Genomic DNA, 24,486 nt, shown 5'->3' on the forward strand with positions numbered 1-24,486 from the left:
CGTGTGGGGGGTGGTCTGTTCAAAATGGCGGCGCCCTGTCCGAATGGTTTGGGAAGTTTGGAGTGAAAGTGCCGGTGTCGGAGAGGAAGATCGCGAGCAGTTCCGTTTGGCGGCCCGCCTTCGTACTCTTCCCCGTTGTTTCCTCGGATCCCGCCGTAGTTTTTGAGACCGAACTAGTTGATTGTTCGTGGGGAAGCGACTTGGGCTCGGCGGTCGTGGAGAGAAGGAGGCTTTTCGTTTGATTGTGGAACCGAGCGTCGTGTGGTGTGAGGCCGGGCCCCAACACCGCCCGAGGTAAGAGAGCGAGCGAGGCACATATTGCTGCGCCGGAGTTATGTTCACTTTTGGGCTGTGATTTGTACCCGCCCCCTTCCACTTCCCACGAAAGCGGAGCCGGCTGCTGTTTCGGGCCTCCTGCCTCCTCTGAGGAGATGGGGATCAGTGGCAGGGTTTATATCGAAGTTTCACATCTACTGATTGTACTAAGCCCATCACTTCATTGAAGTTCAATGTACTCCTCCTCCCGCCTCCGGCCGAAATAAAGAGATGCGATTTGCAAGGAATCCTTTCGTGTCCTGCGGATAATTTACTTTTGAGCCATTGTCCGGGCAGCCAGCGCTAATTCCTAGTTTCGTTGTTTTAACCGCAGGTGTTGGACTGCGGTGGAGTTAAAAATCACACAATACCAGGTTATAGTCCAACAGATTTGTTTGGAATCGCTAGTTTCGCAAGCGCTGCATCTTCATCAGATGGTTGTGGAGGAGCATCATAAGATACAGACATTAAAGCAACAGGATTGCAGTGTCGTGGAATGTAATATTGAACAAATTTAGTCATATTTTAGAATGGCCATGTTAGTTTTGGTTCTTTGATATATAAATCCCATAACTTTTTTCAAGTTGCATTCTCAGCACCAGGTTATGATCCAACATGTTTATTTGGAAGCACTAGCTTTCAGAGCGCTGCTCCTTCAGGTGCTTCATCATTAAGGAACAATCCAGGTCTTTCAATATATAATTTCAGTTTCATCAATCTGTAATATTTTGTTATAAATTGTATGTTACAAGCTTATATTCCACAACCACCAGATGAAGCAGCTGCGCTCTGAAAATTAGTGCTTCCAAATTAAACCAGTTGGACTGTAACCTAGTGTCTAATTTCTAACTTTGTCCACCCCAATCCAACACCAGCACCTCCAAATCATAACTAATACCGTCATTCTAAAAGATGAAAGACTTATGCTAAGTTTGTTTAATATTACATTCCATGACACTGTGATTCTGTTGCTATAAAGTCTGTGTCTTATGATGCTGCTCTGTGACCACCCGATGAAGAAGCAACATTTCAAAAGCTAGTGATTCCAAATAAACCTGTTGGACTAATAACTTGATGTTGGGTGATATTTAACTTAGTTTTAAGGAAGCTTTGTGTGAACATCTGGGGCCATTTTGGGGCTAGTGCTGCCCTCCAGATGGTATAAACTAATGCTGTTGTGTCATTTAGGAAATCTGATAACTCGTAACACTGATTAATTGTGTAGAAAAACTGTGAAGTTACTTTTTATTTTGAAGATCAGTTTGGGAACTTTTGGTTGGAACCTCTTTTGTAGAAGGTAATATATTTTATAGCAAATTACTTCAGGAGTTACTTTCAAATATATCTGCTGTGATGGGCTCTTGTGGAAATGACCTTACCTCTGGGCCTGGGTTCAAGTCCTCCCAGCTTCAGAGGTGTGTCATAATGTGGTTAATGTTTTGACTCAACGTTGACTCTATTTCTCTCTCCACAGATGCTGCCAAACCTGCTGAGTTTCTTCAACATTCTGTTTGTTTTAGATTTTGAGCATGTGTGTCATAACATTCCTGAACATGTTGATTAAAAGTACATGTCCACTGTGGACAAAGTTTTTTTTTAAAAATATAGTTCAACAGGTTTACTTGGAAGCATTAGCTTTTGGAGCACTGTTCCTTCAAGTGGCTGTGGAGCAGGGCCGTATCACAGCAAAAGAGATCTTTTGCTATAAATTCTGTGTGGTCTTGCTCCACCACTACCTGATGAAGTAGCACTCCACGGTGGCACAATGGTTAGCACTGCTCCCTCACAGTGCCAGAGACCCGAGGCAACTCTCTGTGTGGAGTTTGCATGTTCTCCCTGTGTCTGCGTGGGTTTCCACCGGGTGCTCCGGTTTCCTCCCACCGTCCAAAAATGTGCAGGTTAAGTGAATTGGCCATGCTAAATTGCCTGTAGTGTTAGGTGAAGGGCTAAATGTAGGGGAATGGGTCTGGGTGACTTGCTCTTCGGAGGGTCGGTGTGGATTTGTTGGGCCGAAGGTCCTGTTTTCACGTTGTAAGTAATCTAATCTTTTAAAAAAAAACTAGTGCTTCCAAGTAAACCTGTTGAACTATAACATGGTGTTGTCTGATTTTTAACCGTGTCCACCCCAGTCCAACACCAGCTTCTCCACATCTTAACCACCGTGGTAACACAGTATGGCCATGCAAAGATTGGAGAGAATTCCAATCCGTTTTCAATGTTTTAAATGCTAAACATTGACCGGGACACCCCTAATACTCTTTGTTAGTATCTATGGATCTTCGTACATGAGCATGCAAAAAGGCCTCCATTTTATGGTGGTGACACTTTCATCAATGGAGCACTTAGTAGTGAGAATGTGTATAGGGTATAAGCAGGCAGGGAAAGAGTTAAGTTCTCAGTTTTGTGAAACAAGAGGTTCAGCTGAGCATGACTCGGATCAGATAAGAAATAGTTAACAATGGGGTGCTGAAGGCAAGGGTAATAGGTTAACAAGGTGGAAAAGTAGTCATCATGGAGAGCCATTTAACAATATTGGAAGCATTCAGTATGAAAGGTCAGTTAACAACGGGAAAAGTATCCAGTATGAAGCCAGTTAACAAGATTAAGACCATTCATTGTATAATAGTAAAGGGCTGGTCTCTGACATTGATACTCATTGATTGTAATGGTCACCCAATTAATATGTCTGTTGCCTTATCTGGATGCTCCTCCTTGTAAAATGACTATAATTCATTAAGAAACTTCTTGAGAGAAGACCGAGAACTTATGTTCTTGCGCGCATGGGGCGATCATTCTCTTCCTACAGGGCCTGGAATAAAGATGAAGGTAAAACTATACTGTGTCTCTGAGTGTTTTGCTTTGACTGAGGGGGGGAGAGGGACGACAATACTACAGTGAATTGTTCAACATTAAGTTTTTCACACACTTGATGTCAACAACACTTTCCACTTGAGTATATGTCATAAGGTAGTGACTCGGTAGAATGTTGGAGCGCACTTGCCATATGAAAAATGAAAGAATGATGTTTCTGCATTGTTTCCCTATCTCTTAACACCGTCTAGCTTTACAGAGTTCCAGGAACTTGACACTCCAATTATCATCCATTGAGCATCCTGAGTTAAGTTGTTCGGCTAATGGTAACTGCTCCTTCTACTGTTTAGACCCAAAGCTGTGGATCTCCCTTCATAAATCTCCACAATTCTCGCTCACTTTCTGAAATGAAAGCAGAAAATGTTGCAAATACTCAACAGGGTTGGCAATATCTGTGAAACTAGAAACTGAGTTAACATTTCAGGTTATTGGAGACAGTGACGTCTGCAGATGCTGGCGATCAGAGTTAGTGTGTTACTGAAAAAGCACAACTGGTCAGGCAGCATCCAAGGAGCAGGAAAATCGATATTTTGGGCCAGAGCCCTTCTGATTCCTGATGGCCCCTATTTTTCATCATTCATATAAATGATTTGGATGTGAGCGTATAGTTAGTAAATTTGCAGATGACCCCAAAATTGGAGATGTAGTGGACAGCGAAGAAGGTGACTTCAGATCACAACAGGATCTTAATTAGATGAGCCAATGGGCTGAGGAGTGGCAGATGGAGTTTAATTCAGATAAATGTGAGGTGCTATTTTTTGGGAAAGCAAATCTTAGCAGGACTTAGACACCTAATGATAAGGTCCAAAGGAGTTTTGCTGAACAAAAAGACCTTGGTGTGCAGGATCATAGTTCCTTGAAAGTGGAGTTGCAGGTAGATAGGATAGTGAAGGCAGTGTTTGGTATGTTTTCCTTTATTGGTAAGAGTATTGAGTACAGTAGTTAGGAGTCCATGTTGTTTCTGTACAGGACATTGGTTAGGCTGCTGTTGGTATATTGCATGCAGTTCTGGTCTCCTTTCTATCAGAAAGATGTTGTGAAACTTGAAAGGGTTCAGAAAAGATTTACATGGATGTTGCCAGGGTTGGAGGATTTGAGCTACAGGGAGAGGCTGAACAAGCTGGGGCTGTTTTCCCCGGAGCATCAGAGGCTGAGGGGTGACCTTTATAGAGGTTTACAAAATTGAGGGGCATGGATACGATAAATAGACAAAATCTTTTCCCTGGGGTGCCGGAGTCCAGAACTAGAGGGTGCATAGGTTTAGGGTGAGAGGGGGAAGATATAAAAGAGACCTAAGGAGCAACTGTTTCATGCAAAGGATGGTACATGTATGGAATAAGCTGCCAGAAGAAGTGGTGGAGGCTAGTACCACTTGGTGGAGGCAACATTTAAGAGGGATTTGGATGGGTATATGAATAGGAAGGATTTGGAGGGACATAGGCCATGCGCTGACAGGTGAGATAGCTGGTCAGCATGGGCAAGTTGGACCGAAGGTTCGGTTTCTGTGCTGTACATCTCTATGATTATGTCTCTATGAAGGGCTCTGGCCCGAAACGTTGATTTTCCTGCTCCTCAATGCTGCCTGACCTGCTGCGCGTTTCCAGCAGCACAATCTCATTTCAGGTTCTAGCCCTTTATCTGTTTTTCTTTGTCATTCCATAAAACATACTGATGATTGTTGTAATAGTATCCTGCTCAATGAGAGAGGAATGATGTTTCAACACTAACCAAGATCTTGGTACTTCCCTTATCTCCATGACTCAGTCGTCTTTTCTGCTTTTATTTGGGACCGTTAACATAGTGACATAGATGGTTGTTTCAGGGAAGGAATTACAAAGCTCTTTGGAGCCGAGGGTAGTAGTATATTCCTGAAATTCAAAGGAGCAGAAACCAGAGTTGGTGGAAAGCAGAAGCATTGTGGGGGTAGGGGTATGCTTATATGGCCTAATGAATTTAGAAAGGCAGCAAGGGATGATTCTGATGTAATGGAGAGAAGCTTAAAGTTTGGTTGTCACATACTTAGTCATAGAAAATGAAAATATCAAGCTTGAGTTTGCAAAATGTCAAGAATGCAGGTTTGCAAAGGTTGGTTAAATGGAACGTGGTGGGGGAGAGAATGCTGTTTTCGATTAACCAGTTATGATACGTGAAACATAGGCTAGCAAGGTGAGCGTTGAGTAATAGAGTCTGAGGGTGGCAATGACCTAAAGAAGGGTTTCAGCAGTCAGTGATGATCGTCAACATTAAGTTGGAAATGTGCAGTCTTTGGGACTGCACTGGGAACAGAAATTATACATTCACTGAGAGGGGTGGATGCAGTCAGTGCCAAGGAACTGATGATACCAAATAATATCCCCAAGTGTTCAATCCCACAATTCCACAAAGTTCTGGAAGGGATTTAAGTGTGAGACCACTTAATTTGCTGAAGTTAAGAAATGGGCTGACAGTTTATAATTGGAGACTATTTTCCTGTGATCCTTGATGAATTTCTCCCTCAGCTAATAATAAAACAAAGATTGTGGGCTTTCTCTGAACCACTTAATCTGGAATATAATGTCAGCATTCTGTGGCATGACATCACAGATTTGTCAAAATAATCATGGCTTTCACTTAACTTAAATTAGTAAATAAAGTTGGCAAACTCATTTTTTTGTCATGCCATTTATCTTGAATGCAGAATTGAAATTGTTGACCATGATTTCAGTTTTGTAGCACAAGCATACATTCAGGTGACTTTAGTTCTTACACTTGGATTCTTTTCGTCAAAGCATCAGAGTTGAGTGATGAGATCAAGGTTGTTTCCACATCCAGGTGGAATCTGTCTATACCAGCAATTTGAGATGGGCTCAAAGCAAATCAGCATTTATTTTTAAAGACTTATTTCTTATTGTCTCTAATTGCTTTTACTTGATATTATTAATAACTTTGGCAACATTTTCCAAGCCAATAGAAAATGGAGACTGGCATGGTGAACATCAGCTGCTATTCACTGAGGCCATGTTGCACTGTTACTTTAAACTACCCTTTGAACTGCAGAATCAACTCCTATTTGTTTTAAATCATGCAGCATTGAAATCTATTTTTCTTACAGAACAAGAAATTATTTTGAATTTCAAGTGTTGACCCTTGTGCCAACTTCAATGTGGTTTCTGGAGGATCTAGTTTTGTGCAATGTGGTCATTTTATCATACAAAACAAAATCCCCGCAGTATTAAACAAAAAGCAAAACTGCTGGTGCTGGAGATCAAACCAAAACAGAAATTGCTGGAAAAACTCACCAGGTTTGGCAGCATCTGTGGAGATAAAGCAGAAGGGTCACAAGTGCTGCTGAGCTTTTCCAGCAATTTCTAATTTTCCCTCTGCAGTACTATTTGTGATACCAATTATACGTTTGACAATTGAACTTCTAAGTCAAAGTTTGTTTTCTGATTCCAGGTAAATGAAGGAAAATAAGGAGAACTCCACCCCAACAACGGCACTGGCAAATGCAGACCTCAGGAAGCCATGCTGGTATTGGGACAAAAAGGACCTGGCCCACACCCCATCACAACTTGAAGGACTTGATCCAGCAACAGAGGCACGCTACCGTCGGGAGGGTGCCAGGTTTATATTTGATGTGGGAACACGTTTGGGGCTGTATCCTTTTAAAATTTCTTCTTCAAAATTCATTAATTGAGGCATGGATGGGGAGGACTGAGAAACAGGATGCTTTCCTTGCCAACAGATTGTTGTTCTTGTTGTCAGGAACTTATAGAAAATACTTTTGATTATTGGTAAATTGAGCACATTGAGTAAATTTACATGGGATTGTTACAACTGATAATGAGGTATGTTTGATCCAAATCTCAGTGCCTAGCTCCTTAATAACATAAAATGCTGGAAATGCTCCACAGATCTGAACAAAGTTAACATTTCGGGTGTCCTATCATCAAAACTGACAGTCCAGAGTAAATACTAAGCTGCCAAAATTTGGGTTGTGCCCTTTGGATATGTGCCTTACTTCAACGATTAATTTTTTTCCCACTAACAAAATAGAAAGGAAATCTCAATGATTTTTGACAGCACAATTCAAGGATTGAACATGGAATTTTCCATCTGTGTGACTGCGAGATGAACTGGTCTGGAAATGTGTAGAACAGGCTAAGCAGATGTAAAGTGTAAAACCTCCAGTGTTGACAATGAAATCAACATCCAGTTATTTGTTGTAATAGTACTTGTGCAAGAAGTATCGCCTCTCTCATAAGTATGTTATGTATCCTCATTGCACCACCATCCCATTCCTATCTTTCAGCTTTGTTCACAGTTGCTGAGGGAAATCATAACAAACTGAATATTTCTCTAACCAAAACTACAGACATTATGACACACTGGCCACAGGAATAATATATTTTCATCGTTTCTATATGTTTCATTCCTTCAAGCAATTTCCACGATATGTAAGTACTGACCGTTATTCCAAATGAAACTAATGTGATGATAGCATTGCTTTGTTATAGTTTTCTGAACAACAGTAAACTTCTGTTGAAGTAATTAATGGCATTACACAAGCACCCTATAAAACAAACTTTCAAACCAAGCAATGTGAGGTGATATTAGTGCTGTGAATGAGAAGCTTGGCATAACAGGTAGCATTTTAGGAACATTTTGAAGAGTGAAGGAGAGGTAAAAGTTTGGAAAGAGAATACCTGGGTGTGGAGCTGAGGCATGAACACCAAAGGTGAACATATTTAAATCAGGGACACCAGAACTGAATGGAGCAGACAATTTGGGGCTAAGGTAGACTCCCAAGGGTACAGAGAACACAGTGGAGTTTGATTTTTTTTCGAGGGGGAGCATTTTAAATCTAGGCATCTGCTTAGCCAAGAGCTGTCATGGCTCAGCAAGCATTAGAGTGACAGGTGGGCAACACTTGGTGTGAAGGTTGATGTGGACAGCAGTGTTGTGTATGATGTTAAGTTGTCCACCAGAGATTACCATCATCTTGAGGTGATGAGAGCCAATCAGTAACTAAAACCATGTCGATGAGGGCCACAAGTTCTGAAACAACTGACAAACTCCAAGCAATAGTATGAATCCTTGAGACTTGAACCTTGTAAACAATATGTTTTAAGATTTCTCTTCCTCCCACTTAAAGTATACATCTTATGACAAATCGAAAACAAGCTGTAGAGAACCCTTTCATTGTAATCTTAGGATGGAAATTAAGGTTGAAATATTATCCATGTTGGTATTGTAGAGTCTCTCTGTACACACTGGTTTTCTTCTCTGATTGTACTTGTCTGTTGTTTGTATCATTCAAAGCAATGTTCTGCATTGATTTGTACTCTGACAGGCCAGGCAGTTTGTCGTGATAAGTGCAAACTCCACCAGTATCAGTAACATTGTCTGAGACACTAGTTATAGAGTAATATTGCCTCAGGTTGAATAATTTACTGTTCAGTTGAAGCAAGGGCTTGGTATGGGAAAATAAAAAAGCAAACTACATTTTTTAAAAATTCTGCAGTTTGCAGCCTCTGTCCGTAAACAACACTGGTACGTTAAAAGAAATTTTGTAACAAAATTTCATTGTGTTCTGGTTGGACGCATAAGGCCTATACCCGCTGATAGAATATTGTCTTGTTGAGGTACTCTTTCCAAATCAATTAATATTGGGTATCACGTAAAGCTCCTAAACCTTAAATTGATGTATTTTTAGAATTTAACTTTTTTTTTATTTTTTAGGTTACAGGAGCCTGCTGTCTCTTCCTGGCTGGGAAAGTAGAAGAGACTCCTAAAAAGTGTAAAGACATCATTAAAACCGCTCGGAGTTTGCTGAATGATGTACAGTTTTCACAGTTTGGAGATGATCCCAAGGTTATTGCTAATTGTAGTTTTTAAAAATACATATATGAGCAATGTGGTGAGTCATAAAGAAAAGTACAACACAAGGAGGTTATTCAGCACAATGTGTCTATGCTAATTGACAAAGAGCTACCCAGTATTAACTCCCCTTCCTGCTCTTGATCCATTTCTATGCAGGTCATGGCTCTTCAAGTAGACATGCAAGCACTTTTTCAATGTGGTGGGAGTTTCTGCCTCTCTTGCCCTTTCAGGCAGAATGTTCCAGTTGTCTACCACTCTAAGAGGAAAGATGTTTTAAGTACTAGAAAAATTGAGCTATATTGGTGTTCCATTGTACTTTCTTCTGTAGCATAGAGTCATGCAGGTCCTCCGACAATATTTCGTGGTGTTAAAAAAATGTTGGTGTAAACAAAGATAATTTTATTCGAAGTGTGATTGACTAACATTGAGTGTTCCTTGATGGAACAGTGTAAACCTACTTTTATCTTTACTGAACTGAAGTTGTTCTTGAGCTAAGTATCTTTGCACTTATTTTTCTTAAGAGGATATTGTACATCTGCAAATTCAGTCCAAGTGCTCCTTTTGATTTGGTCCACAAGCTTATTTTGAAAAGGAAAAGAGGAGAGTGGAAAAATAGAAGACCACATTTTGCAGAATAGGATCCAGAACATTTCATTTGTTTGAGAGTTTGTTTCGCTCAACTCATTGTTCTGTGGCCGCTTCTGCAGTGATGCTTAAAGATAAATGTGGCCCTCCCACTTTGCAGTGACAGACTGTTCATTCTGTTGATTGGTACTTGGACTCTATTAATATCAAAAGCAGAGTTACTGCTGGAACAAAACTTCACAATAGGTAAGCAGAGAAATGCAAAACAAAAGTTTAAAAAGAATAGCAAACTTTTAAAAACAGCAATGGGACATTTTGTGCTCAGTTGACTTGATGTACAAGCAATCCAGCAAAGCCTGATACCTTTTTTATTTTGTCTATGGGATAGATCGTATTGAATGGATGACCAATTCAGTCAGGAATTGTATTGTAAATGAATTTCTGAAAAAGGTCATTCTGGTCAGTATGTCCAGTGAAGCAGACATTTTCTGTATGCATTTGGTTTAGAGAAACTGTTCTTAGTCTGTTTACTCCGTTGCAAATATTGCAATAACATGACAAGAATGTACTATATTTTATCTTCCTCCATAAGAACGTATGTTGTCGGAGCAGAAGTAAGTGATTCAACCCATGGAGTCTGCTTCATCTTTCAATGAAATCATGGCTGATCTGATAATCCTCAAATCCACTTTATTGCCTTATCCCTGAAACCCTTGATTCCCTTAATGATTAAAAATCTGTCTATCGCTGTCTTAAATGCATTTAATTAACTGGCCATAGCAATCTTCTATAGTAAAGAATTCCACAGATTCACTACTTTCTGAGATTATGTGCTTTAGTCCTAAATCCTCCCACAAGGGAAAACAACCTCTGCATCTACCATGTCATTCCCATTTATAAACCTATGTTTCAATGATTAATTCTTCTGAACTCCATTGAGTGCAAGCCCCACCTATTCAACCTTTCCACACAAGAAAATGCTTCCATTCGTGGAATCAACTGGACTACTCCAGTGCCATTAAACTTTAGCTAAGATTATCAAAACTGTTCACAGCATTTCAGGTGTGGTCTGACTAATGCGTTGTATGGTTTTAGCAAGATCTCTCTATTTTATTATTCCATTCCCTATGAAATATAAATTCTCAATCCATTTGACTTGCTTATTAATGGCTGAACTTACATGCTAGCTTTCTTTGACTCCGATACAAGACAGCTGAATCCCCTTCTGCAGGTTTCTGAAGTCTTTCCCCATTCAAATAATACTCTGCTCTTCTCTTCCCGCTAAACAGCATAGCCTCTTGTTTTCTTATTATATTCTATCTGCCTAGTTTTTGCCCACACGCTTGACCTATCTATGGCGCTCTGCAGACTTCTTGTCATCCTACTATTGCTTGCTCTCCCATATATGTTTGTGTCATCTGCAAATTTGATAGTATATTCACTTCTGTGATTCTATTTTTGGGCATAGTTTGTTTTAAAACTAAATACTAATCTGTGGTGGAGCTGCCTCATGGGGCCAAATAACATACTCCTATTTTTCTCATTTGTACAGTAATGTTAAATCAAATAGTTTCAGAACAGATATGCTGTTTAGCAGTAAACGCTATATGAAAAGGAATAATGTAGTCCTAAGCATGCATGTCATTACCATACTATAATTTTAAAACAGAGTAGCCATGTTTTTACTTATTGTGTTTCTTTTCATCTTGTTTTTAAATTAGGAAGAAGTCATGGTACTGGAGAGGATTTTATTACAGACAATTAAATTTGACTTGCAGGTTGAACATCCCTATCAGTTCTTGCTTAAGTATGCTAAACAGCTTAAAGGTACTGGAATTAAATGTTTATGCAGAATCTCTGTAATTTCAATTTATTGTTTGTCAGTTTTGTTTTTAAACACTGATTAGAATGGAAAGCATATTTCAAACAAAACTTAAACAGCTATCCCCTGAATACCATGTTTCTGAAGATAATAATTGTAACAGTGTACATAGAACAGTACAACTCAGGAATAGGTCTTTTGGCCCACCATGTCTGAACAAACTATGATATTCAAAACTAATCCCATCTGCCTGTACATGGTCCATACCCCTCTATTCCCTGCCTATTCAAGTGTCTGTCTAAATGCCTCTTAAACGTTGCTATCGTATCCACATCTACCATCTCCCTCAAGCAACGCATTCCAAACTTCTATGTAGAAAATAAATCTTCCTTGCAAATCTCTTTTAAACTTTCCCACTCTCACTTAAACCTATGCCCCCTAGATTTTGACATTTCAATACTGGGAAAAAGGATCTGACTATCCACCCCATCCATGCCTCTCACTTTATATACTTCTATCATGTTGCCCCTCAACCTCCAATGCTGTAGCAAAAACAATCCATATTTGACCAATTTTTCCTTTGTAGATAATAAACTCCAATCTAGGCGACATCATTTTTCGCACCTTCCAAAGCCTCCACATCCTTCCTATAGAGTGTTGGCCAGAACTGCAATAATACTCCAAATTTTACTGAATTAAAGTTTTATACAGCTGCAACATGATAGGCTAACTTTTATACCCTTTGCCACAATTGATGAAGGTATGCATGCCACCTTATCCACTTTAGATTAGATTACTTAGTGTGGAAACAGGCCCTTCGGCCCAACAAGTCCACACTGACCCGCCGAAGCGCAACCCACCCATACCCCTACATTTACCCCTTACCTAACACTACGGGCAATTTAGCATGGCCAATTCACTTGACCCGCACAACTTTAGACTGTGGGAGGAAACCGGAGCACCCGGAGGAAACCCACGCAGACAATGTGCAAACTCCACACAGTCAGTCGCCTGAGTCGGGAATTGAACCCGGGTCTCAGGTGCTGTGAGACAGCAGTGCTAACCGTGCCGCCCAAAGATCCTTCTTTATATCAATGTTCCTGGGTATCCTGCCACTTAGTGTATACTTTCCTCTTGAAATTGACCTCCTGAAATGCATCACCTTACACTTGTCCAGATTAAGCTCCATCTGCCATTTCTCCACCCCAGCCTTTGAACTGATCTATGTCCTACTGCATCCTTTGTCAACCTTCTTCACTATCCAATGCTCCACCAATTTTCTTGTCTGCAAGCTTACTTATCAGACCATCTACATTTTCATCCAAATCATTTTTATATAACCAAGGTCTTGGCACTGATCTTTGCAGAACACTACTGATCACAGATCTCCAGTCAGAAAAATGCATCTCCACAGCTACTCTCTCTTTTTAAGTCCAAATCAATATTGTACAAAATGTGGGATGACAATCCTGGATTTTTAATCTTTAAATTTTCAAAAGATGTTCCATTGCTAAATTAGCTTTGATTGAATTAAAAGAAGCCCCAGGTCTAGTTTAAATTAAAATAATCACCTGAATCTCATAACTTAATTCTAGCCTTGTTCACTTCTGAATTTGTTGTACGATAAACATTTCTAATAGTGGTTTGCTTGACTTGTACGTGTTAATGTTGACAATGCTGCTTGCTATACAATGTTAAATGTTCACATTAAAGGATTAGTGATTTGTGCACTGCTGCACACTTGCTGTAGTGATGGGAGTATATAAATGTTATGCATGCAGACACATACAACGCACACGAGAGTCTGTAATGTATTTATAAGAAGTAAACTGTGCATGTTAACTCCACAACCCATCAGTGTTTCAGCATGTTGTCCTCCCAATGTGTATTTCACTTTGCGCATGCGCATTCAAATCAGATACAAAAAGCCATGAAAAATAAACTGCACCTGGCTTGCTCTTTCAATAGTGCTGAGAGAACTTATCTTAATGTATTCTGCTTCTGAATATTTAAAATTCTTGATCGTTAGTTTTGCTAGTTACATCATTGCAAGCAATTTCTCTACAATTTCATTCCAGGATTACCATATCTAGTCAGTGGCAGGGCTTCCCCTAGTGGAGGTATGAGCTGAAATTTATTCTAAATTGAAACAACAATGGCTGATGTGGAGCTTCTCCCCACTCCCCTTAGCTATCTCACGTTTTCTGCTGCATCCCGTCTCATCCCATGGGTGAAGGTGTTCCTCATGTCTGTTTTCACCAAAGGGACATGACAATTTTCAAGCCTTGAGTCCGGTCACTGGGGAAAGGTTCGGGAAGCATTGCTGTGTTGTTTAGTATGAGCTATATTTGAAATGGCTCAGGTTTGCCAGACTCAAAGACCAGGTTATGTTTGATCACTGCACCAATGTTTGAGCCATTGCATTTATTCTTTTGATTATTTAATTGTCCATATAGGATCAAAGCTTGCAGTTAAACTCCATCTGCCATTTCTCTACCCAGCTTTCCAACTGAACTATATCCCATTGTACTCTTGGATAACCTTCTTCATTATCCACAACTCCACCAAATTTCACCTTGTCTGATTCTTTGACTGTATCTGTGTGTGGTTCACTTGTGGTTATTCCTCCACTTCCTTGTAAGGTTTTGATTTGGTTCTTGCTGGGACACATTTTCCTGGGGACTCAACCCTTCTGTTTGGCCAGTGTCCATTCTGTCAACTCAGTGTTATTTGAGTATGGATAGGAATTGAAATTCCATGTTATTTAGCTATTTAATTTAATTATTGAAAAATTTCAGGTTCATAACAGGCTTGACAGGATAGATGCACAGTTGTTGTTTACCCAGGCTGGAGAGTGCAAAACTAGAGTTGTGTGTGTGTGTTGCTGGAAACACAGAGCAGGTCAGACAGCATCCGAGGAGCAGGAAAATTGGCGTTTTGGGCCAGAGACCTGCATCAGGAAGGGCTCTGGCCTGAAACTTTGATTTTCCTGCTCTTTGGATGCTGCCTAACCTGCTGTGCTTTTCCAGCAACACACTCTCAACTCTGATCTCCAGCATCTGCAGACCTCACTGTCTCGGAGTGCGAAACTAGTGGCCTGTGTCTCAGGACACGTATTTAGGACAAAAATGACAAGAGATTCCTTATCTCAAAGGTGTTTCTGGATGTAGGTTTGCTCACTACTTACGTCCAGAAGCTCAACCTGAGTTACAAATCTTCTCAAAACTTGCTAAGGTGTTTGTATTTCCCCATCCCATACAGTTGTGCTCTGTTATGAAATATGTTTAAGACTGAGCTCAGTTAATGTTTGGACATTAAAGCATATGGGAAAGTAAATCAAGACATAAATAAAATAAGACATGAGCTTAGTAAATTGCACTGCAGCTAAATAGCTCACTCCTTTTTTCTTTTTTCTTATGTACACACTCAGGGTCAAGGTCTTGAGCAAGTCACCTCAGTTGTTACATCTCTGTATTTCCCCCACCCTGTGTCTCACCCCTCTATTTTACATAACAGAAAAACAAAACTGGAGTTTGTGGCTATATTTACTGGTTGTTTTGTTTCTTTCACTTGTTGGCATAAACAGATCAAGGGGCCAAACCTACAATCTTCGTGGCTAAGTATCTGGCTTTGTGCATTTACAAGTTACGTAGATTGGGGTTAGGAGTTGGTGGTGGTAAATCTTCTGCCATGAACACAAATCATGAACTACTGTTTTCTAAGAAATGCATGTTATGCACATGTTTCTAAACATAGCACATACTACATTTAAGCATTTGAAGCAGGGTGTCTAACCTGCAACCTGAGTCACATGATTAGAGACCTAAAAATCTGACATTCAAAGCTTAGCATAATTCTATTTCTACTTCTAATTATTTAGTTTGTCCCAAATGACGTTTTTTGTAACCTGGAATTTTGAAGAGTAATATTTTTAGAAGTAAAGGCAATTTCTAAATCTGAATGCCAAGGTAAAATATCACCACCTTGAGATATATGCAGATTAATGGGGACATTAATTTTATAGGTGTGCTGGAGGCTCCACAGGATATCAGGAGCCAGAAAGCTTGGGCACCCTGAATTAAATGATCAGCCTTTGGGCTTTGACAAATCAAGGCAAAGATTCTGTTAATACCTTTAAAGGTTGGAAAGCTTTCAATGTGAGAATAATGCAGGTCAATTGCACTTCAATGCTAATAGATATAGTTTTAAAATGTAATAGGAAAACTTAAGATCTTAGTCTTAACTCTCCTTTTCTTTTTTAATTCATAGGTTTTGAACTTAGAGGTTACACATAATGTTAGTCCAATTTTCTCTTTCTGCAGGTGACAAAAATAAACTTCAAAAGCTGGTGCAAATGGCTTGGACGTTTGTAAATGATAGGTAAGATAATTGTTTTTTAAAATCTACTGTAAAATAAAAATCTAAAAGCCTATTTGGGCATTAAACGGATATATTTTAAGACTTATAAGGGATATATCTGTGAGCTTTTTTCTCATCCTAATGTACTTTTTGTCTTGTAGCCTATGCACCATGCTTTGTCTGCAATGGGAGCCAGAGATCATTGCTGTGGCTGTGATGTACCTAGCTGGTAGGCTGTGCAAATTTGAAATCCAAGAGTGGTCAGCTAAGCCCATTTACAGAAGGTGGTGGGAACAGTTTGTACAGGATGTGCCAGTGGAACTACTGGAAGGTACAGTAAACAGTGCCGGTCACTAAGGCAATGTTGACAATATCTCTTCAAAATGTGTGTTGCACACAAATTTGCTTGTATGTTTCTCAAACTTTTTTAAAGGTTTTTTATTAAAAAATGCTTTTTGAATTTAATAAGAGTAGTTTGATGTAGATCTTCATTTGTGTTCTGGGAAAAGTTATCATTTTGCTAACCTTGTGTTTGCTTTACAACATGCAATTGCTCTTTTAGGCTGTAAGGGTTAAAATATAAACCTAAACTTGAAACAGGGTGGAGGGAAGAAAAACTTAATCCTGATATAATTTATGTAATAGTAGTAACTTTTAGTCTCAAAAAACTAATCCAGTGCTTCAGTGAGGATTCGAAGGATTGATCATTTAATTAATATTCCTTTGTATGGAATGAAACTATTGTAAATATAAAATTAAGGTGCCTCGACTTGATAACCCAATGCAGTTGCTTTATGTTTTCCAAACCATAGATTGGTTTTCTATCTTGATCTGTTGTATAAAAGCTATATCCTTGACTATATGTTTCTCTACAGTTAAAATGACTGATGCTGTTTTGGTCTTGCATAGACATCTGCCATCAGATACTGGACCTTTATTCCCAGGGTCAACAACAGATGCCCCAGGCACCCCAGCCACAACTGCCAACAATACCAAGTTTGGAGCAACCTATACCACCACTGCAGGTGCAGCAAACCAAAAAACTTTCACCTCAGTCAACACCACCTCGGCAGATTAAGCGGCCTGCAGTAAGTCAAATAATATAAATATATTATCATTTCTGCTCAAGATATATTCTTTGTGATTGAAGGTGCGGGCTGATAACAAAGTAAAGCATGCCATGATGCTCTGTTTTATTCCACTCAAAGTTCTACCACGTTGTCATGTTGAGTTTTAACTTTTTTACATTTGCTTCTTCCATAATTAGGTGGCTTCGCCAAAGGAAGATGGCAAGACAACTGGTAACATTTTTTAGGCTTTAACCTTTGTTGCGCATCCTGCTTTCTAGTAATTGTACCATAGTTATGTCCGTGTCTCTTTCTTGTGCAGGACAGTAACTGGCTTTGCCAAGTGATCCCTCATAGAAATTGCAAAATAAGTTTCATGATATAAATTTAGCATGAATTAACAGCCAAATAATTTTAAATAAAAAGTATATTTTGCATTAAGTAATCAACATGATAAAGTTACATTTTGCAAGACCACAAGTACCCCCATTTACTCCCTGTACAAATATAACAATACATAATTACAGACTCCCACAATATGGGACTGTTCTTTATCAAACAGGTTAGGTCACGAGTCCTATACAACAACAGCACTCTCAGCAGCACATTCTCTTCAGTGATTGTAACAGACCTGATGGAATAACTACACCAAGAGCCAGTAACTGTCTAGTTCACAGTTTGGCCAATTATGAGCCAGCTGTTTAGTATCTCTGAACTGTCTCACAACCTCACGGTAGCATAACTTTCTCAGCCTGCTTGTGTTTGCTTTCAAGTATCCCTGTATCATTTTTGGCCAAACACAGTCTCATTTTCTGAGAGAAATCTATTTCTTCTTTTGGAAGGATATGGTGTGTTGATCGTTTTGTTCTTATTTTCTCTCTTTGTCTGCATTTGATATGCTAATTGCCTGTGGTCTCCTAGAGGTAGTGCTCCTTTGTACCTGTAACTCTTTAATGTGCAGCTTTCCTTGATGGCATTGCTTATAGGTCAAGGGTTTCTACGTTATGTAGAAAATACGAAATGTTTTCATGCATTAGTATTTCATATTAACCAAGAAGACTGCAAGTTCTACAAACTCATAAGTCCTTTTCAAGCATTCTCAAAATTTCCAGACATTTCGTCACCTACTAGGTAACATCTTTGCCTGGAGACCCACTGAAGATGTTACCTAGTAGGGTGACGAAACATCTGAAAATGAACCTTTCAGCCCAGCGAGCAAACCTACATCCAGAACCTCAACCTCAGCTATAAATCTTCTCAAAATTCTCAAAATGTCCGTGAAATTTATAATTTTTACAATTGTAAGTTTTCCTTACAGTTTCCAGGTCAATAGCCACCATAATTGTTTCTAAATGAGTGGATTACCTGCCTGATTCAGAGCTCCTAAAAGGTCAATATTTGTGTGAAGCTAAAAATCTCACAACACCAGGATATAGTCCAATAGGTTTAATTGGAAGCACGCTAGCTTTCGGAGTGTTGCTTCTTCACCAGGTGGTTGTCAGCGGCACTCCGAAAGCTAGTGTGCTTCCAATTAAACCTGTTGGACTATAACCTGGTGTTGTGTGATTTTCAACTTTGTGCACCCCAGTCCAACACCGGCATCTCCAAATCATGAATATCTGTGTGGTTTAACTTCTCATATAGGCATAGATGGATAAGGAGCTGATTTTACCTCCCTGAAAGCCATCCATGAACATTTGTGTTTTGACCTGACAGTTTTTATGATTTATATTTTGTAGAATTTCCCTTCAAAATATGTGTATTTATATTTCTCGTATATTTGTTTCTGTAAATATCTGAAATCTGTATGTTTCTCAACTCCAACAGAGCTACAGCCTCCCAAAATTCCCAAACTGGAAACCCCACACCCAGTATTGCCACCAACTACTCACCCTCCTCCAGGTGAGCTTTTTAAAATTTCTGCCAGTAAATTGCATGCACTGATCCTCCAATAAAGTAGTAAGTTCATCTGTATTTTTTATTTATTTGATTTATTAGCCATTTATTAGCTGTTTCACAGTTGGATTTATTTAATGTGATGGCCTGTTGTGGCTTATTATCATTGGGTATTTTTGAGAGCAGACAAGAATGGATAGAGTGAACATGACGTTTTTTCCATTAGAAGACCTGAATTAATAACAATGCAGTTACAGTTTGTATGCAGACAAATAAGTTTGGACTATTTTGTATGACTCCTAACTTCAACATCTGAAATGGTCATTTTAACTGTTTTAAGGTTAATGCAATCACTACAACTCAAAATTTATTCACTACCTGCGAAATGTTTTGGGTTTGTGTTTCATAACACCCCTCGAGTTTTCATGAGGAAATTCAAGTCATTTCTGTATTTCCGATGTGGGCATTCCTTGCCAGCCTTCGCTCATTCCTAATCTCTTCTAAGAAGATGAGCATCAACTAAAATAGGATCATGTTTGCAAGTGGTTTGCTATAGTCCATTGCTTCACTTTGTATGTGCAAACAGTCATGTTTTATTGTTAGTATGGATTTTATCCTGTATTGTATGTTCTAATTCCATTCAATTGAAATGCAGAGGTCATTTTGATTTTAAATAAGAATATTGGCCTATTGCCTTGATGTTAATTTAAGATAAAGGGAAAACTGCATTTGTTTTTAACCCATTTGAAGCCAAGACGTTCCACACATTTTTGAAGTTGCCTAGCAACATTTGCATTTCGCTACGGATCATTTAAGAAGTACCATAATTACATAGTCATAGAGATGTACAGCGTGGCAACAGATCCTTCGGTCCAATTCATCCATGCCGACCAGAATACCCAACCTAATTTAGTCCAATTTGCCAGCACTTGACCTTCTAAATCCATTCTATTCATATGCCCATCCTAATGCCTTGTAAATGTTGCAATTGTACCAGCCTCCACCACTTCCTCTGGCAGCTCATTCCATACACACACCACCCTCTGCATGAAAAAGTTGCCCCTTAGGTCCCTTTTATATCTTTCCTCTCTCTCTTACCTTAAACCTATGCCCTCTAGTTCTGGACTCTCCTACCTCAGGGAAATTACTTTGTCTATTTATCCTATCCCTGCCCCTCATGATTTTATAAACATCTGAGGTCATCCCTTAGGCTTCATTGCTCCAGGGAAAACAGCACCAGCCTATTCAACCTCTCCCTTTCTTAACCCTTTCAAGTTTCACAATATCCTAGCCGCTACATGACCTCCCATATCCTGTACTCAATACTCTGAGCAATAAAGGAAAGCATACCAAACACTGCCTTCACTGTCCTATGTACCTGCAACTCTACTTTCAAGGAGCTATGAACCTGCACTCCAAGGTCTTTGTTCAGCAGCTCTTCCTAGGACTTTACCATTAAGCGTATAAGTCCTGCTAAGATTTGCTTTCCCAAAATGCAGCACCTTGCATTTACCTAAATTAAACTTCCATCTGCCAATCCTCAGCCATTGGCCCATCTGATCAAGATTGTGATGTAATCTGAAGTAACCTTCTTCAATTCCTTGTCGCTGATTATTTTCATACCATTTTGTCTTTGGCTACTCTCCCCGGTCTAATTAACTTTCCATATTCAAGGAAATCTTACTTTTAGCGACAAAGATTATGTCTCTGTTTTTTAATGCTCAGTGAGCTAGAAGCCTACCTAAATGATTATGCTGTATCACATTTTTTTGTTTCTACCTCCTGTTCCCAAATTTCCAAATAAATAATTTTTCCTGAACCATAGTTCCTTTGGCTGTGACAGCTTTGTGGTGCCAATATGGCCATCATAAAATCTGAAACTGCCCTAATGTGCCTCCATTGTTTCAGAAAGGAGCATGGTAATGGATATTTGGCTGTTCATTCAGTCACCAGTCTAAGGATGTTAAAATCCACTGCTATACCATTTGAGGTAAAATCAGTCAAAATAGGTTTACCGTAGGATTTTCCTGGCTTGAGATGTTGTTTAGATACACCTGGTATCCAAAAAGACTAAACCCATGAAATTATACTGTAATTGTATCAAAGTAATAAAAATGGTGAAAATGAGGAATGCAAAAATGATTGATCTCACTAGGGTATTATCTGATCAGGTTTAACTCCCTCGTTAGACTACAGTAAAGGGAAGTTAGTTAGCTCAGTTAGCCAGGAAGTATCACTTGGATGGGAAGCTGGAAGGAGGCAGATTCACATATTGCTTTGTGATCACAATTATCCTGAATCAATGCAAGTGGAAAAGGTCAGCCTGTGTTCCAGCTCCAGTTATTAAATAGTATGAGGGTGAAGGCAAAGTAAGGTTCACCTTAACACAACCATTCTCAAAGACAGATTGACTTTTTTTAATTCTCCCATGCTACTTGGGCACTGCTGACTAGGCTAGCATTTAATGCTGGTTCCTAATTGCTCTTGAGAACGTGGCTGTGAGCTGCTGCCTTGACTGCAGTAGTTCAAAACCCTTTTATATTTCTCAAATGCCTCCTCTTCCATCTACCCAAATTCCTTGCTAAGGTGTGATGCACTGATCATGATTTGGTGCCATCCCTAAATTATATTCACGGTCGAGAGTACCTATTGGTTGTTTGACCTGATTGATTGATTGATTTTGCCCTCATCTATTTTTGTTTATATCCATTTCTGCTGCCTTCTGAGACTTGTCTCCACTTTTCTGCTCCCATTGCTCCCAAGAACAAGGGATTGTTGCTTGCTTTGATTCTGTATGAAATTGTTCCATGTTTGTTACATACTTGAAGTTAAAATGTGCCCTTTTTTTTTCAATTTGTAGAACGCAAACCATCCATAAGTACAGGGACCAGCATCATAGAAAGTGAACCACCTCCAACAGGAAATGCCTCGGAAGTGGCAAAACCTTCCATCCCACCACCTCTTCATCCCCCTACTGTACACCAACAGCCACAGATTCCTCAACGGCCTCCACCGTCTGCTGCTTACATAATGGGGATGTCAACAACAAGCTCCTACATGTCTGGGGAAGGTTTCCAAAGTCTGCAGTCTATGATGAAGACTGACGGACCGTCGTATGGAAGCATGCCATCTTATGGACCTCCAACTCATGTCCCTTACCACCCACACGTGTACCCTAATCCATCTGTGCCTCCTCCCACAAATTATCCACCCAACATCCCCCCTCCTAATCCAGGATATCCCCCGCCAGGGTACAATCCTACTTACCTGCCCCCTCCCCGAATTCCCCCTGCTCACACGGTGCCACCTCCACCAGCACTGGGTCTTCCGCCAGCCAGTTACCCTCCCCCCACAGTACCGCCTGGGGGGCAACCTCCTGGACCACCACCGCCGCCGCCACCACCAGGCATGCCACCTGTGGCCGGGCTAACTCGAGGAGGTTGGTTGAGGTAATGGATGTTTGGACTTTGGTAATTGTCAACTGTAATTTGGCTTGTCAGAAGGTTTGGGGTGGCTCAAAATGGTTTTGATCGTCTTATGTCCCACATTTGAGTGGTGGTTGTTGAGATGCAAATTATTGAACAGATGTATATACTACTTACTTTTTATTTTCTGTCATATGCTGTTGTTTTGAGGTGCAGGTGAATGAAGAAGACTTTTTCCTTTTGCACTGATGCCTCATTTTTTTGTGTTTAACCACGTTTCTGCCCCTCTCCATCCCAGCCAAATATGCTCCTGCTGCTGTTGTCTACAGTTAAAATAAACCTGCCCTTGAAACAGTCAAGTGAAATCAGTGACCAGAGGTTTCATAATATGTTGCAGAAGCTTTCCTCTGCTTTTCTTTTTTCTGCTTTTTTTGGTTTAGTGTATCATAATTAGAACTTATGCTGATGTTGATAACTCAGCTATCTTGGGTGTTGGACAAGATAAAGAATAAGTTAAAGGAAAGTTGGGACTTTTGTACAAAGGAAGGTTTGTACTATGACCTGTGTTGGGTTTGTTTTTAACGTGGGTGCTGATGGGCTGTGGAAGATATGATTTGAATTGACTTTGATTGTAGTGACTTCCACTACAGATTACTAATCTCTATTAAATATTGCTGTTACTTGAGAGCAAGTAAGAAAGTTTTTTTTTTGAATATTTGTGCTCTTGCCTTATAAAGACAGCAGTCGTAAACATGTTCTTTCTTTGCTCTCATTGGTCATTCTTCATCCATCAGCTCAGATAATTAGTGCTGGTAGATTTTAAGCCATAGAGAGTTATCACTGTATATTATGATAATCTCATTTGGGAGAGCACATCATCAAGGCTGGTTGAGAAGTGATCAAAAGCCGGCAAACTGTCTAACACTATTGATTTTCCTCTTCATGTTCCAGTGGAGAATTTGTGAAGCCAGTTATGTGAGCTCTGTCCTGTCTCATTTCATTTAAACTTCAATTCTTGTGTGGCTTCTCTCTTACCATAGTGTCTATTGTAAAATTAACTCTTTCATCACTAACTTCATGTTTCAAGTTAGAATTGTCTGACTGGAGGGAAGGTATTGGTTTGGACATGGTAGTTTAGGTACAGGCGAGCTGTGGTGATTTTGCATCTTCCCATCATTGGTCCCCAACCCCCACTTTCTGTGCTGAGGCAGAGATTTTGGTTTGTTCCCTCAGAACAAACCCGGATGGTGTCAGTAACTGTTGTCCCTTGGAGGTTGTCAAACTCATTCAATAGTGGCCACTCATCGTGATTTGCCAAATTCTTTCTCGCTGTCATGCTCACTCTCTGTTAGACATTCTCTCGCTCTCTATAATTTCTCCCCGCCTCACCCGCCCCGCCCCAGTGCAAGGAAGCAGAAGCCAGCTGTCATACTCTAGTTGTTGTAACAGCTGTACAACCTGCATGAGCGCTGGCTCTAACTGTTAAACCATCAGGTTACATTTTCATTTTATCACCCTGTTGTAAACACAACTAGTTGGCGTGTTTTATTTTTATGTGGATTGATTTGTTACCTTGACGAGGTGGAATTGATCTCTTGTTACTTTATTAAGTTGTTTATATTCCCAGAACTGCTGCTTTTCCAACCTCAATATTGTCTTTCAATGGAAAGACTAGAAAAATAATGTCTAGGAAGGTAGCCTTGGCTGTGAACTTTGGCTCCTGGTTGGAGAAAACAGGCCTGCACCACTGCTACTGCAGTTAGGACTGTTTCCTTGATAATATATGCTTGTGTTCAAAAAGATTATAATTGTATATGAACTTAATACTAACTTTTACAAGTACAATGCAGCAGTGCATTGGTTTATGCTGGTCAAATTATTACAGTTCATTGATTTATGCTGATCAAGTGATTGTTCCAGTCAGTATCTCAGATGTACACTGACAAAATTCATGCTTTTAAGTTTCAGTTGGAGCACTCCACCTGGACAATTGGGAATTTTCAACTGGTCTGTTTATTTCATTAGTTTAGATCCTCTATTTTTCCAGTTGTCTGTATAACTTGAGAATTCTTTGTAATTTACTCTTTCTCCGTAGACGATTTGTCTATAGGTAGAATTAAGTTTATTTTTCCAAAAAGTGTCAAAGCCTGAATGTAACATACAAGGTTGTACTGTGAGCTGGGCATTGTCCAGAGTATTGTACATTTAGTGGCTAATTGCAGCCTAATAAATTTGATATTGGAGCCAATTTATCCTTTGTCATGAAAAGTCTTTCATTGTTCCT

At 39.7% G+C, this 24,486-nt stretch overlaps 1 protein-coding gene across 2 annotated transcripts; it reads left to right on the forward strand.

Annotated features, from left to right (window-relative positions):
• Window positions 1–24,450, forward strand: ccnk (cyclin K). Of its 2 annotated transcripts, none has more exons than XM_060829378.1 (11): window positions 1–294; window positions 6,622–6,822; window positions 7,541–7,622; window positions 8,908–9,039; window positions 11,355–11,460; window positions 15,757–15,835; window positions 15,976–16,145; window positions 16,724–16,902; window positions 17,082–17,115; window positions 18,709–18,783; window positions 21,638–24,450. In XM_060829378.1, the coding sequence occupies exons 2-11, from the start codon at window positions 6,626–6,628 to the stop codon at window positions 22,228–22,230; spliced, it is 1,647 nt and encodes a 548-aa protein (XP_060685361.1). In that variant the 5' UTR covers window positions 1–294; window positions 6,622–6,625; the 3' UTR covers window positions 22,231–24,450. The 2 variants fall into 2 exon arrangements, with proteins under 2 accessions (XP_060685361.1, XP_060685362.1); XM_060829379.1 differs by having other exon boundaries at window positions 15,778–15,835.
• The last annotated feature ends 36 nt before the right edge of the window (window positions 24,451–24,486 follow it).

This window comes from Hemiscyllium ocellatum, chromosome 8 (assembly GCF_020745735.1).
Source record: "Hemiscyllium ocellatum isolate sHemOce1 chromosome 8, sHemOce1.pat.X.cur, whole genome shotgun sequence".
Lineage (NCBI taxonomy): Eukaryota > Metazoa > Chordata > Chondrichthyes > Orectolobiformes > Hemiscylliidae > Hemiscyllium > Hemiscyllium ocellatum.

Coding starts and splice junctions, on each gene's coding strand:
- ccnk (XM_060829378.1), top strand. CDS start 6,626: ATGAAGGAAAATAAGGAGAACTCCACCCCAACAACGGCACTGGCAAAT. Junction 6,823..7,540: donor GTGGGAACACGTTTGGGGCT/GTATCCTTTTAA, acceptor CCAAAACTACAG/ACATTATGACACACTGGCCA. Junction 11,461..15,756: donor GTATGCTAAACAGCTTAAAG/GTACTGGAATTA, acceptor ACATAATGTTAG/TCCAATTTTCTCTTTCTGCA.